The following is a 14,744-nucleotide window of genomic DNA, read 5'->3' on the forward strand; positions in this document are numbered from 1 at the left end:
TATGACTTCCTTAAATTTTCATGTGCGTGAATTTGTAGGTTTGAGATACTTTCATCAAAAACCACAATACTTGTTAATAAATTCTTTTAAAAAACCACCAGGACACGAAAAAGGAACTGAACTTTGAAGCAAAACATGAATTACACTGGGCAGAAAACGGTTCATGTTGCACAGTCTGACTAACATCGCCTTGAGGCTCAAAGGGGTTCTGCTGTTTTCCTACCATCTGAGCTATAAAGACCTTATTCACATTAATTGATCCAACTGATTATTTTTCCAGGACTTTTGAAGTGAAACATCAAAAGATCTTTAAAATACACATACAAAGCTTTATCTTAACAGAGCTACAGGTGTCCAGTCGTGAACTGGAATTAAGAAGCTAAACCATCCTGAGACAATGGACAATTTTGTTTTCTTGTCATAAAACAAGTTATGCTGGTAGTGAAAGCATGCTGACCTGTCGGCCACAGTAACGCTTTTCACAGGCTGGCGAAGCTGGACTTGGAAAAATACATTTTATTGCTCAGGGTTCGAGAAAGATGCAGACAATGTCTTTCCCTCCCAGAAACAGATGGTTTCCTTATACTTTCCTAAACTTTAGGATGTCTGGAACATTGCCATTCCCTCTTGTCTAAGGAGGGATGTCGGGACAGTCCTCTCCTGATCAGACCATGATCTTGCCTTCTGCAGACATAATCCTGACAGGAGAGGATGGCAGAGGAGAGAGACAAAATTCCTAGAGGACCAAATCAGCACTTCACAAGCTTTCTGCAGCTTGCTTCCAAAACTACCACAAGTCACAATCTTTACTCCTGTTTAAGCCAGAAGAGTCACACCTACGGATGATTAATGTTCTAGATGGAATAATATACTTTCTGCAAAGACATACAGTACCCCCTACGATAAGGGTTGGCAGTGGGCTTCAGGCTGGAGAATGGAGAATTAGAGTACATCTAATTTACAGCAGATGTTGACTATTATCACTTTGACTATTATTATTACACACTTTGACTATTATCACTATTGATATATTATGTTCATAAAATGCTTGTAAATTACATATGCATTAATCACTAAATAATTATGCCAGGAATTGTCAAAATGCATAATTTAATTCCTCTAGTAACATGTTTATTTATTTAATGCAATACTGGGTATTAAAAAAAAAAGTAAAACTCTGTTCTCATAAAAGCAGCACTGTTCAAGAGATCCCAAACTGGAGTTTTCCTAAAATTAAGCACCAGGGAAAATGCATCAAGAAAATGGTGAAATAACATCAGTGCAAAATCTGATGGTTCAATCAGCTGGCAGTTAAGATATCTGTGATCACTGTCTTGTAATAAACAGATGTGTGAGCCTGTCAACTTCTCTAATGCCCACAACTGTCCCAACACTATAATATTATCCAATGTTTTGTCAATATGATACCACTGTGCTTTGACAACGTCATGTCCCTGAAATCCTTTCAAACAAAGAGTTTCCCCAAGCAATACAAAACAAAGACCCTGATACCTCCTTTATGCACTTGTCCTTCTTTCCAAACAGAGCTTATCACACCCTATGTTACTGCTCCACTACATAAATCACACATCATGAAAGACAGGCAGTGCATCATCTCAGAACAGCCGAGCAAACATTCATTCAAAACAAGGCATGATGAATACAGCTTCTCCCAAAAGCAGTAATTAGATTAAAATATTGGTAATCAAGCAAGATGTAGCAAAATGGTTTTAAAACAAACTGGGCCTTTTCAAGGAACAGACAAAAACACAACAGGAGATGTCTGCTCACCTTTCACTTTCCCACAGGTTCATTATTTTCCCCCACACAGCTCAGACTAACAAGGGGTATCGAGTGGCTTCTACAGGACACATGTACACAGCACTCACAAAGGACAGTAAGGTACCTCCCAGTCAGAATAAGGGAGAACTCTGTCTCCGGTTCTCTGCTCAAAGTCAGTTTGAGCACACGCAAAAACAAAAGAAGACACATGGATTCTACCCTAACCACCATAGCCTGGCAATACAGTTAAGTGTTTCTGTTGAACAAAATGTACTTTCAAAACACAACCCAAACTCCTAAAGTATCTCTTTAAGGCTTGTGGATAACAAGACCCCTAATGATCAAGAGACGCCTGAAGTCTGACGTCTTTTCAGTGCAATATTTGTCAAATATTATATCATACTAATATGAAGGAATTGGTCAGATATCAATCTGAGCAAGATCCAGACACTGGTATTGGGGATATTGGTATAGATAATCTAGCAACTAAAAAACAGGAATAGTTCAAGTAGGGAGCTGAGTCAGCATGCGTAGGCTGCAAAGGAACAAGTAAAGGTTTATTCCAGGCTGAAAAGAGGAGAAAAGAAACACAATGTTTTTGCTGTGGAGCCTTCTCCGGGTGTGAAGAAGGCTGCATAAATCCAGAAATAGCTATGCCATGCAGAAAACTTGGAAGGAGAGAGAGAGGGCTGGGAAAAGAATGACTATGTTGTGTGTCACTGCGCACGAAATGCTTGCATTATGTCAAGCTTGAAACTGAAAGTCATCCAATAAAAATACCTCTGTGACAGCAAAACACAATTTTCAGTTCCTTATGAGGCAAAACATTGAGATGTCATTGATTGTCAGAAATGGTAAGAAGCTTTATCAACATTCATTGGGTCTCATCGAGGGACACCTAGGAGTATCCAATTATGAGACCTGGATGTTACTTAAACAAATTAACCCCCCCCCCCCGCCAGAAGCCATATCACCCTGTAGCTCTCAACTGGCAGTCCACTGAAGCTCAGCAGGGTTGAGCCCGGTCAGTACCTGGATGGGAGACTCCTGGGAAGCTAAGGTTGCTGCTGGAAGAGGTTAGTGGGACCAGCAGGGGGCGCTCACCCTGTGGTCTGTGTGGGTCCTAATGCCCCACTATAGTGGTGGGGACACTATACTGTAGTGGGTGCCGTCTTTCGGATGAGATGTTAAACCGAGGTCCTGACTCTCTGTGGTCATTAAAGATCCCCGGACATTTCTCGAGAAGAGGAGGGAGTTATCCCGGTGTCCGGGCTGAATTTCCCCCCTTGGCCTTTACTGTGGCCTCCAAATTGTCCCCCTGTAGGATGGGCTTGCACTGGCCCTGCGATGGACTGGCGTCCTGTCCAGGGTGTACCCTGCCTTGCGCTCGAGGCTCCGGCTTCCCAGTGTCTTCCAGTGTCTGGGCACTGGAGTCTCTAAGTGCCAAAAACAAAAGAACCTGAAAAGGTCTCATGACCTACGGCTACTGGAAAGCATTTTATGGAAAGTCCAGATTTCATTCTCAGAGCAGTGTTTCCAGTCTCCACAATGAGGCAGACACCTCTCCTCCAGCAAGTGTCCCTAAAGCCATTAACCTGCCATTCTTCTTCCAAAGCCTTTCAATATCTGCTACTCTGCAAAGCCACTCAGATAATTCATCTGAGCACAGTAGCCAAGCTGGACCAACTGCCTGTGCGAGAAGAAGACGGCCAAAAGGCTTCGAATGGTCACGGCTGGACTGCGTGTAGACTGTTTCTCCCAAAACCACACCGTTCAACCACGCAAGGAAAGCTCAGCCTACAACTGTATGTCTTTTACACCCTGAAGGTCTGGATTCCATTTTGCAGTGGAAACTTCTACAATTCTGTCAGCTATTTAGAAGGTGGCTTTCGGTACTTTGAAATAAAAATAAAACACGCCTCTAATAAGTAATAATTAACTTACGTGCCGTGAGGTCAAAGTTATCCACTTATTAAATGGGCAGAACTTCTACTTCCTTTATTTATTATAAAATCGTTTATTTTACTCCCTGCATGCCCTCCAGAGTGAAGACAATTCTCGGGCGCAATTGATAAGCACGGTTTCATTGTTTTTATTTTTAGCGTTATCTGACAGATTTCTGCAACCGAATACGCCTCTCAGATCTGGCACAGAAATGTCTACCCTGATTCATTTTCAGTTTCATACTGCGGCTGTAATATCACAGTTCACTTCCTTGACCTAGGAACATAATTTACCAGTCAAATTATTATTATTTTTTTTCTGGTAGAGAGCGCAGAAAGCAAATCACACGAATCGGGAAATGGAAAATAAGCTTCGCAAGTTGACTTTAAACCCGCCCCCCTTCCACCCAAAAAAAACATCATCAACTGGGGGGGAAGTAATCGGGTATTTCTCATAACACCAAGTTAATGGGATCTCTAAGTAAAAAAAAAGTTTTCTTCATGCAAAAGCAGAATGTGACATAAAACATAAATCATGAACTATGAACTTGCGTTTTTTAAACGCATTGCTTTCTGAGATGCCCTAGGGCAACACCAGGGCTACTAAATCTACCGTCTCCTACACCCTTCTCTCGAATCTGTCGTGCTGGGATCTTCTTGAGGAAAAGACTGAAAGGACAGAAGAGTATCCAGCTTACCCTGCCTTTTCCAAACTGGTTCGCGACTATCTTTTTGTTTTCTGAAAGCTGTCAAATCGTGCTCGACGCAGCAGTCTCTGTGGCCTGGCCGGGTCCGAGGTTAAAATCCCCAGTTTCTCCGTCGGCTGTGAGGAGCGCCACCTATCCCGAGTCCTGTCGCTTTCCTGGTGGGTGATCCAGGCCACACCTCTCCCCCAGGTGGAAACCAGGCAGCTTGTGAACCAGGTTTCGACCTCCGGGAGTGGCTAACAGAGTTCAGGTACTTGTTAACTCTTTTGTTGCCGCTGTCGATAGAAGATTTAACGGCACACGCAAAAAAACACAAACAGACCTTAACACGCGTTTCAAGTCGCGACACAGCGATACGTGCTGCTTCAGCCCCGCACAATTCCACTGCACAGCATTTTTTTTTAAAAAGCGCTCATACCTGTAGCGAGTGTGGTCGCTACAGGTATGAGCGAATAAAACATGTGATCGAATAAAACAGAACTACGCTCAAGCTCCAGTGAAAATCGCAATTAAAGAGAAATGCAATATAATATTATTCTGGATTTTATAGGAAGTATAATCCCTTTTTAATAATCCTGATAGATAAATTATATAACGTGCAATTTGAGATTCCGTAGAGTGAAATATGCAATGGGAATAACTGGCGTAGCTAAAACAAAGAGTGTGTTTTCCAAGTGGCTTTATAAAATCTATAAAAAGAGAACAAATCTTCAGTTATAGCAGTTAGATCGCAGGGCCTGTGGTTCTAGCGTGGGAGAAGGAGTAAAAAACTAAAACAATGCTCAGTGGAAACAGAGCTATCCTATAAAACCTCAAAACATTCTAGTCTGCAACCTCTGACCCAAACAAGAGAGATGCTGACCTTTTACTGAAACCGATTTGTCTTAAAAAGAGACAGCTATTTAAAAAACGGTACTATTGTCAATTTTAGCAACATTACAGCTCTGAACAACAATAATTTTAAATGAAGACCTTTGCGTACGAAGGCTGTTTTTAGGAAGTAAATAATCAGGCACGTTTATATTTCTTTAGTATAAGTGCAAAGTAATTAAAGGGATTTCTCTGCATCATTCTCACTGTTGTCACCCTGTTAGATACCAGTCAGCAGCTCATAGGTGCTCAACCCAAAGCCACCCATTTCACTATCAATCAATAGGGTACACTGCACTCCTGAACCCAGACCAGAGTTTATCATGCTTTATCAATTCATTAGACATGCAGAAAGGGGTCATAATGAAAACACGCCATTTTACTCATTTTTCCCTGGCCTTTTCTAATACAGTATATAATTCAATTCCGCTGTCGCCACAGCTGGGGGGGGATCGAAGTCTGCCGTTCGAGATCAAACGGGAAGGGCGATGTCTGTGCCTCCCAGGAAGATGCACCGCCTCTCCTTTGTAAACATGGGAGGCGCTGGGAAGTGGCACGCACAGCCTCCGTCCGGAGAGGAAGGGAGCGAAGGCCGAGGAAGATTACATCTTGCTGTCCCATCATGCATCTGCTGTGGCCTGTGGGGCCTGTTTTACCCCCAGGCTTGCACCCTTGTCACCATTCCACATGGCTCTGTCCCCAGCACACTTTCACTAGAACAGGTTCTTGGTGTATAAGATGCCACCCATCTGTTTTCTAACAGCTTTATCCAGTACAGAGTCGTTACGGGAGTCAGATTAACAAGGCAGGGTGCACCCTGGGTGGGACACCAGTCCATCACAGGGCACACACACAGACACCCTCACTCCATGACCAGTTTTCCCAGAACCCAGTTAAACCACTAGTATATCTTTGGACTCTTTCTTTGTGCAAATCCAGCCCCATCATCCACTTACTGTACAATGATTGATACAATGGTTGATAATGGACAAGTTTTTATAATAATAATAATAATTGCTTACACTTATATAGCGCTTTTCTGGACACTCCACTCAAAGCGCTTTACAGGTAATGGGGATCCCCTCCACCACCACCAATGTGCAGCCCCACTTGGATGGTGCGACGGCAGCCATAGTGCGCCAGAACGCTCACCACACATCAGCTATCAGATCAGTAGGGAGGAGAGCAGAGTAATTAAGCCAATTCATAGAGGGGGATTATTAGGAGGCCATGATTGATAAGGGCCAATGAGAAATTTGACCAGGACGCCAGGGTTTTTATTGCATGTTAGTTTCATACCTTGCTAGAATGTTTACTGATTGTGAGAATGTTTTCTATTGTGAGATGTTGTTTTGGAAATAAAGTTTATTTTGATAGAAAAAAAATATCTTTGGACTGCGGGAGGAAACTGGAGCAATTGGAGGAAACCCATACAAAGAAGAGGGGAACATGCAAACTCCACGCAGACAGCACTTCAGGTCCAGAATTGAACCCAGGGGCCTCAGCACTGTGAGTCAGCAATATTAACCACTGCACCCCGTGCTGCCCATATAAAATATACCACTACTGAAAACATTACAATACCCTTAGATTTTCTATTTTCTATTCAAAACCACAAAACTGTTTTGCTTTCTCAGGTTTGAAATGAAAAGAGTTCACACCTCTCTCTAGTTGGGATAGCCAGCTCACTCACTTAAAACTATGAACTGAATGCAAAAGAACAGGCTGCTTTTTTTTCTGTTTCAAGGCTGGTTTTGTCACTTGAAACAGAATATCTGAGGATAAAATTAGACTCGGTCTTAAGCAGACAGACAAGAGCCAGGAAGGATATAAGAGGTTTTTGCATCTCCAATTCTCTGCACTGCAGTCTCCACTACTTGTAGCTTTACATAGAGCTAAATGTAGTGTAGGAAGTATTTTGAGGAAAGTATTTGAATAGACATTACAGGAGGAGGTCAGATAGGCTGTTTATAGTGCCATAAAAATATCCAGATACTGTGCAAGTATGTGAGCTTTCTTTATTTCAACTTTGTGCTATTCTGAAACAAGAAAGTGTAACTTTAATTAAAAAAAGACTGTGTATGGGAATTCAACTTTCACTTTGTGTGAAGGCAGGACTTCCCTTTATTTTCTGGTATTTTATTATACTCAAGAGTGGGCCAATGACTAAAGTGGTTTTGTGAAATCAGCCATCTCGTTTGCTTAACTGGTAGAGGGTCGCCCCACTCTGATCAAGCTGGGCTGAGGCAGGTGGAGCCCGTGGTCATCACGGAGAGTGACCACCCCTGTGAGGTCAGAGGGCCGAAATCTGACAGTGCAAGATCCGGGCTGTCAGGCTCATGGAGCAACAGTGCAAAATCAGGCCCATTGAGTAGGGGGGTTTAGGAGTTCAGAGGGTTAACTGACAGGTTCACTATACATAAAATCTGTCTCATCCAACAAGCCCAAGTTTACATGCCTGCGCGTCTGTTTTGAACGCCTTCTCCCAGACCCGAGTTCTGAAAACCCCCTTCACGGACCTCTCGAACACCTTTGACGAGAAAGTGACGTCTTCACCGGGGTTTTACAGAGGGACAGTGGGACAAACTCGGGACAGCTGACTGTCAAGGGAGTCGTGATCCCCTTAAATTCTGTAAAACCGCAATAGTTCCACATGCACCTCGCCCGAGAACATGGATGTTCATTTCACTACAGCAGTTTCTGGGTGTATAAAATGCCCCCCGTCTGTTTTCTAACTGCTTTATCCAGTCGTTATGGGAGCCAGAATAATAGATGCACAGTAATGGCACGCTAAATAAAGTCGGAGTCTGGTAACCTTAAGAAAGATTACTTTATTGTCCTGTAATAACAGCTCTGCATGGCTTGGCACCTCAGTACTCATCGGACTTATCTGTCTTCTCCCCACGTTGCAGCCTTTGCATGTCTTACTCTAGTCTTCTCTGTGTCCCCCAAGCTCCTTCACACTCTGTGGGTGACAGGGCCCTCTCATGCTGCGCCCCAAAGCTCCGGAATTCTATCCCTAAGAATATCAGCCTCTCCTACTCTGAGTGCATATAAATCTAGACTTCAAAAGGGCTGTTATTTAATTAATGTCTGTGTCAGAATCTTTTTCGGAATGACTATATATCTTCTGCTGCACGTCTTACAGCTTGTTGCTTCTATGTGCTAAGTGTGTCCTTTGCGATCCCCGTCACTGCTTTCACATTTTGTACACCTATCGTTGAGCGCTTTGAGATGCTACTTTTAAAGGCACTAATCTAAAAGAAAGTTTGATTATTAAGCTGAGTTTAATAGACAGGCTTAAAGAAGTTAAATCATATTTTTTAAACTAAATCGAATTGTGTATGTAACTTTTTGTTTTATCATTGCAACCTCTCAGTCAGACAGGTGACAGCTCGCGTAGTTTTCTGCGTCCAACACGTGCTCCCAGCTCAGCTCAAGAATATTTGCTTCTTTTTTTTTTCCCTGTGAAGACACAGCTTATTTGCGAGATCCTTCCAGTCCAGTTAAAGAATTTCAGGGGGGTGGAGCGAGTACTATCGGTCATAAATTTCGTTTTCATACGGATGTTAAAATCCCGGGAGTGGAATCTGTATCGCGCCGTGTAGCTGAGATGTTGTCGCGCATCGTTGCCGCTCCCCTCTCCGGGTTGTAAACTAATCGTGTTCATAAAAATCATTCTGTTAAGAGGCAGCTTCATGATGACCGCAGCGGTGCAGCCGATTCTGAAGAGCGTTACCCTCCTCCGGCCCAGACCTACAAACCACACTCATTAGGTCAGAGAGAGAAAGGCGGTTTGCTAACTTTCTGTAAAGTCATTCGACAGGTTTGTATCATCAGGAACTAGGCGACTGCCCTCACAAAGAGGGGAGGATCCCAGAGAGAGAACACTGCCGTCCTGCTGCCTCTTGCACAATGCAAATGTTTATTTTGTTGGTTTGCATTTTCATGACTTAATTACGTTGCGCTGTGTGTTTTTTTTCCCTTATAATAACCTGAACCCTCTCTCTTCAAATATTAGCTTACTATTTCCAACTGGGTGGGAACAAAAACTACAACGGGCCGGCGTGCTACCATTTTAGTTAGTGCGAGCTGTTGATTTTTTTTTACTAACATCTTTGTTCTAGTATTTTATCAGTATTGCGCAAATCAGCCTTTTAACCGCGCGTCCTCTGATAATTACATCAGTAATGGTCACACAACAGCAGCGAGACACATGCACTAGAGTGTTAACTTCTTTGAAACCCGCGGGTTCTGAATCACGAATCCACGTGTTGCAGGGTTTCTGAGTAATACTACGTTGCTACAAGTGAGCGTGAGTCAGGGTGTTTTGGAAACCAATGGATTCTGTAGCCTAAACAGACGCCCCGTTGCCAGCTTCCTTTTGTCCCACTTTCCCATTTAGGTAACAGAGTCACCGGGTGAGACACCTGCAGCCGCAAGCAGCGACAGAGACCTTTGAGCGTTGCGTGACGTCACGATCACGGACTCCCACGGTTAATTGCGACCAATTTCGTACGAACAGGTGCAGTGCGCAGCTCTTAAGCTGCACCTGAGCTAGCTAAAAAAAAAGAGCTATTTTTTAAGCTAATAAATTGATGTGTTTAACTGGGAGATGCGTCATACGTTGTTTGCTAGGTAGTCCAGTACTATCTCGGGTCAACCCCAGTTAGTACCCTGCTTTAAATCCAAATGGCAGGTACTGAATAACAGAATTCAAGCAACACTCCATGTTTTCCTGACTTCAGATAATATAGCATGCAGTCTGAATTCGCTATACGTTACGAACACCAGCGACGCATAACCCTTATTACCAAATTTCACAAATCACAACACCAGGTTGATCTTCTAGGGTTGAGTCCGTGTCCACTTTCAAGCGTGATTAATGATTACGGTCATTCGGCCTTACCAGCGTCTGTACACCCAGTAACAACTCACAGTTTCCTATTTCACACATTTTACCCCGTTTTGTCTAAAGTTTACCACCAACCATATTTAAAAGGGACAAAATACAACTAGAGTGTTCGCGCTCATGTGATATTCCAAGCACATAAACAAATTCAGTAAAAAACGACACCAACAGACCCGTGTGATCCTCAGTTTCCTCAGTTTGCTCACCGGGCAGTTTCGTTGTGACTCAATGCTTCCATGTAATCAACTACCGCCACCCTGCGGCACACAGACGCATATGGCCCCTGCAGAGATGAGTCTCTAAAATAAATATTTGAACAGGAAACGGCAGTACATCAAGACAGAAACATCAACACAACTGCACGCTTTTGCGACTAACTGCACCAAACCTGCAGCGCACAAACAGCTTGAATTGTTACTTTTTCTTGGGAGAGGACACGTACAAATTCGCTACCGACGCGCAGATGAGGAAATCAAACTGCGCAGTTAACTCGTTTGGCTTCTGCCTTCAGCCCGAAGACTTTGCTACCTGCATTTTAGTATCATATGTGCCCGAATTTGTAAGGCACGTTACAGCTCAATCGTCCAGCCCTGAATAAACCACAGCTCCAGAAAGCTGTAACGCACATCAGAAGTCTTAACAGACTTCATTTATCACGCAGACTGCTTTAATTTTTCTCTTCAGGCTTGACATTCGCCCCAAATGTGCAACATATTGTCAAAACATCGTTCTTTTACCTCAGAAATATCGTCAGACTAACCTATGTTATCGCTGACTGTTGCTGAAAAGCTGATCAACACACTGGTCTTCTCCCGAATTGACTACTATAACGCTCTACTCGCTGGGGTTTCTAAATCCACACTGAACAAACTCCAGTCTGTCCGAAATTCTGCAGCCAACATCCCAACCAGGTCTAGTGCACGTCATCACATTACTCCTATCCTGGAGTCCTTGCACTGGCTTCCAGTTCAATATCCTCCTACTCGCCTATAAGGCTCTGCATGGCTTGGCACCTCAGTACCTGTCTGAGTTACTATCATCCTACTCCCCACCTCACAACCTTCACTCTTCTAATTCTGGTCTCCCATCTGTCCCCCAAGCCCGTCTACACTCTATGGGTGACAGAGCCTTCTCCTGTTATGCCCCAAAGCTCTGGAACGTTATCCCTAAGGATATCGGAGAGTCACCTTCCCTAAACGCCTACAAAGCCAGACAGAACCTTCTTCTTTCAAAGAGCCTTTACTGAACTGGTTCTGTTATTTACCCTTTTGCTCCTGCTGTATTCAGTACCTCCATCTACTGTCTCCTCTCATTGTGTATTTTCATTGTGCATATCTGGAGTATGTCTTATTGTTGTCATTCTGCACAACGCTTTGAGAAGCCACCTTTAAAGGCGCTGTATAAAATCAAGTTTATTATTATATTATTGCTATTGTCTTATAGTAAAATCTGAGGTGAAACTAAAGCTTGCTTTGCTGTTAAAACGCTACAGATGAATCCCAATTCCTCCTACGAGAGCCAGGACTCTCACAGTGGTCTCAGTGCAAAGGTGCGTTTCCAGCGGGTCAGAGGCTGGTCTCACAGCCTGGTCCGTGTGATTTAGACGGGTGTTCGGCTTACCTTTGGCGGCAGAGGGGGTGGTATTTCCTGCGGGGTTGATTCCTGGGGGTTCGTGAAGTCCGGGATGGACTCGTAAATGTTATCTGAATCCTGTGATTTGTCAGAGCAGGCCTCTGGGCTGTGCAGGGCAGAGGGTTCGGGTTCCTTGTGCGTGCCGGTGGCCCGACCGAGGTCTTTCCCTTCCGGGGAGTCCGACTCGGGTTGTGCCGGTTTGGAAGGGACTGGATCCGCCGGGCTGAAGCTCGGGACCCGGGGCTTAGCGTGAAGCTTTTGCGGGTCCTCCGTGGTCCCTATCAGCGCAGAGGGTCCCAGGCTGTGCCTCTTCGTACCGCCGTCGAGGCTCGGCGGATCTCTGAGGCACGGCACAAGCAAGCTCCCGTCGCCGGACAGCGGCTTCAGCGTGATCACCGACTCCGCGAACCCTGAGCGCTTGTAAGGCAGGTCGTGGAGGTCTTGAGGGATGCCAAACGTCGACATGCGGTTTTCCGTTTTCCTGGAGGTGCCCGGAGAGCGCAGGTGGATCGTCACTTCGCCCGGCTTCTCGCCGAAGAGATCCGGGGGCATCCTCTCGCAGGGCGGCTCTGCGGGCGGCGGCCCGTTGGGCTCGATGAAGTCCAGGGGGGACGGCCAAGCCGACGGGAGCTCCTTCACGTACTTGGCCGGGATGTAAAAGGGCTTGGTGTGCTCGTCCTTGCGGACGTGCCACCAGTGGTCGTTGGTCTTCGCCAGCAGGACGTACCTCTCGTTGGGCTTGATGGACACGAGACCCCCATCCCGGCCGGTGTACTGGTACTCGAACTCCACCAGCACCAGCTCCTGTTTCGCCGAGCCGGACATCGCGCTGGCCAGCAGCAAGCGTCCCCGGAGAAGATCAGGGTAGCTGGGGGCTCCGCCACGAGCTTAAAAAAACCCCCCGAAAACAAACGACATTGTTATTATCACTATCCACTCGTTTTCTATCCAATTCAGGATCGCAGGGCAGCCGGAGCCTATCCCGGCGAGCAACAGATGGGACGCACCCTGGACGGGACGCCAGTCACACACAAACACATTCACACCAGGGCCAGTTTTCCCGGAAGTCAATTAACCTTCCGGGGGCAACACACCAAACGCAGGGAGAACATGCAAACTCCACGCAGATAGCGCCACAGGTCCAGAATTGAACCCGGGGCCCCAGCCCTACAAAGCAGGAAGGCTAATAATAAGAATAACTATCATTTGTATTTGAATAATTTAGTTTATTTTGTAATTTATGATCTTCACCAAGGCTATTAAACAAGAAATAAAACTGGAGAATTACAGCAGTTTTCTGGGCTGTAACCCTAGTTTCTCCTCATCTTTCTGCAGTCTAGCCTTACTGTTCTAGATATGTTGGAAACACAACTAAACCGTCAACAACAGAACACCAGGAACTGGAAATACAGCGTGCACTGATCTAAGCCGAACAGTATGTGGTACCTTGTTCTGCTCACCACTGACTTCCAGCAGATGTCTCCACTGCTGCGTATCTGACCTTGCACAGAGTGGTAATTTGCCAACTAGCAAAGAATGAATCCACAATATTATGCTAAGAAGCTGTGCACACACTGCCCACATAGCTATATTGAAAAGGCTATGATTTAATGCACTATGCTTTAAATGGTGGCTGACACCACATCAGAAACTCCAATCAAGCCTACCACAAAGGATAAATGCAGATTTGCTCTCCACGTCAGTCGCAGAGAACAGTCTTTCTCCGGGCTGAAGAAGGGTGTTTTCTCTCTGTTCTGAAATCTCTGGATATCTAGGTGATGTCAGGTAATTTTTATCATTACATATCGTGCAGCAGCTACCACACTGAGCCAATTGGAAAACAGAAGCTCTCCACTGCCTTGAAATGAAATGGTGAAAGAATGAGGAGAAACAAAAATGAATCCAGGCAACGTCTGCAAGCCTTAACAGGAGAATACAGATGCTTATTTGGCATTCGATAAAGAATAAGCGCAATGCATTTTTTTGTGTAAGAACGTCAGTGGCAGAGAAAGACAGCAATACATCCAATGAATTATCTTATTCTTTTCACAGCCTCTTGTTCTAAGTTGGTCACACAGTACCTGTTGTGGCTGTATGGGTGCTGCTTTCTGCTGGTCTCTGCTTTGTACACAACTGATTGAGCTCTGCAGGAAATTATCAGACCTCTGCAATCTCGCACCTAAACCAAAACCCAAAACTCAGAAAATTGCATTACAGATACACATAGAACAGGAAGTCTCTCTTCCCCAAAACCTCACCTACATCATCTTCAAACACCCTGAATTTGCCATATATGGCGCTGTGGGTCTGCTTATACTCTGGAGACCTTTGACTGTAATTGCACAGACCGAACACAACAATATTCCACGCTGACTTCAAGACATTGTCTCTGCAAAGCCACCGTGTGGGTGACCCAACAAAGCTAACATTTTTTTTTCTTTGGTGGGGGGTGAGGGGTAAAAGATCAGGTCTAAAACCTAAATTAGGTCACTCAAGTGAACAAAGTCAGTAAGTATTGCCCGTAGTTATAGGTAGTGGCCTGAATCTCTCTTTTTTGAGCTGCCCAGACTTCACATGTCGGAGTTAAGCCTTTCAGAAGAGGTGATTATCTGTTGCAGTATAGTACACAGCAGTTAGTCTCACTCATGTTCTGGAAAGCTCCAGCATTTTTAATATTAACAAACTCTTCTGTGATGAAAGATTTGGGAACAATTACAATTAAGATCAGTTACTGAGATGCAATAAAAATCAGAAGTTCCTTAGCTGCCCAGAGTCAGAAGTGAGATGTGAAGGCTGACAATAAAACGTTTATAAAATATAGCATTATGGAATCTGGTGTCTTTTTCCAGTGAAGATCCAGCTATGGTGAAAGAAAATTCAACATTGATCAATTTCATT

General features: G+C 44.5%; 1 protein-coding gene across 3 annotated transcripts in view; it reads right to left on the minus strand.

Moving 5' to 3' along the window:
* The window catches only part of LOC148638747 (rho GTPase-activating protein 27-like), a 48,164-nt gene that overhangs the window by 29,430 nt on the left and 3,990 nt on the right, over positions 1-14,744 (minus strand). For all 3 annotated transcript variants that reach the window (XM_088623199.1, XM_088623197.1, XM_088623198.1), the window contains exon 2: positions 11,835-12,733. In XM_088623199.1, coding sequence (XP_088479325.1) covers positions 11,835-12,671 — 837 coding nt within the window. In that variant the 5' untranslated portion in view covers positions 12,672-12,733. The remainder of the gene's footprint in view (positions 1-11,834; positions 12,734-14,744) is intronic.

Source organism: Lepisosteus platostomus, chromosome 28 (assembly GCF_059453375.1).
Source record: "Lepisosteus platostomus isolate fLepPlt1 chromosome 28, fLepPlt1.hap1, whole genome shotgun sequence".
NCBI classification, from domain to species: Eukaryota; Metazoa; Chordata; class Actinopteri; order Semionotiformes; family Lepisosteidae; genus Lepisosteus; species Lepisosteus platostomus.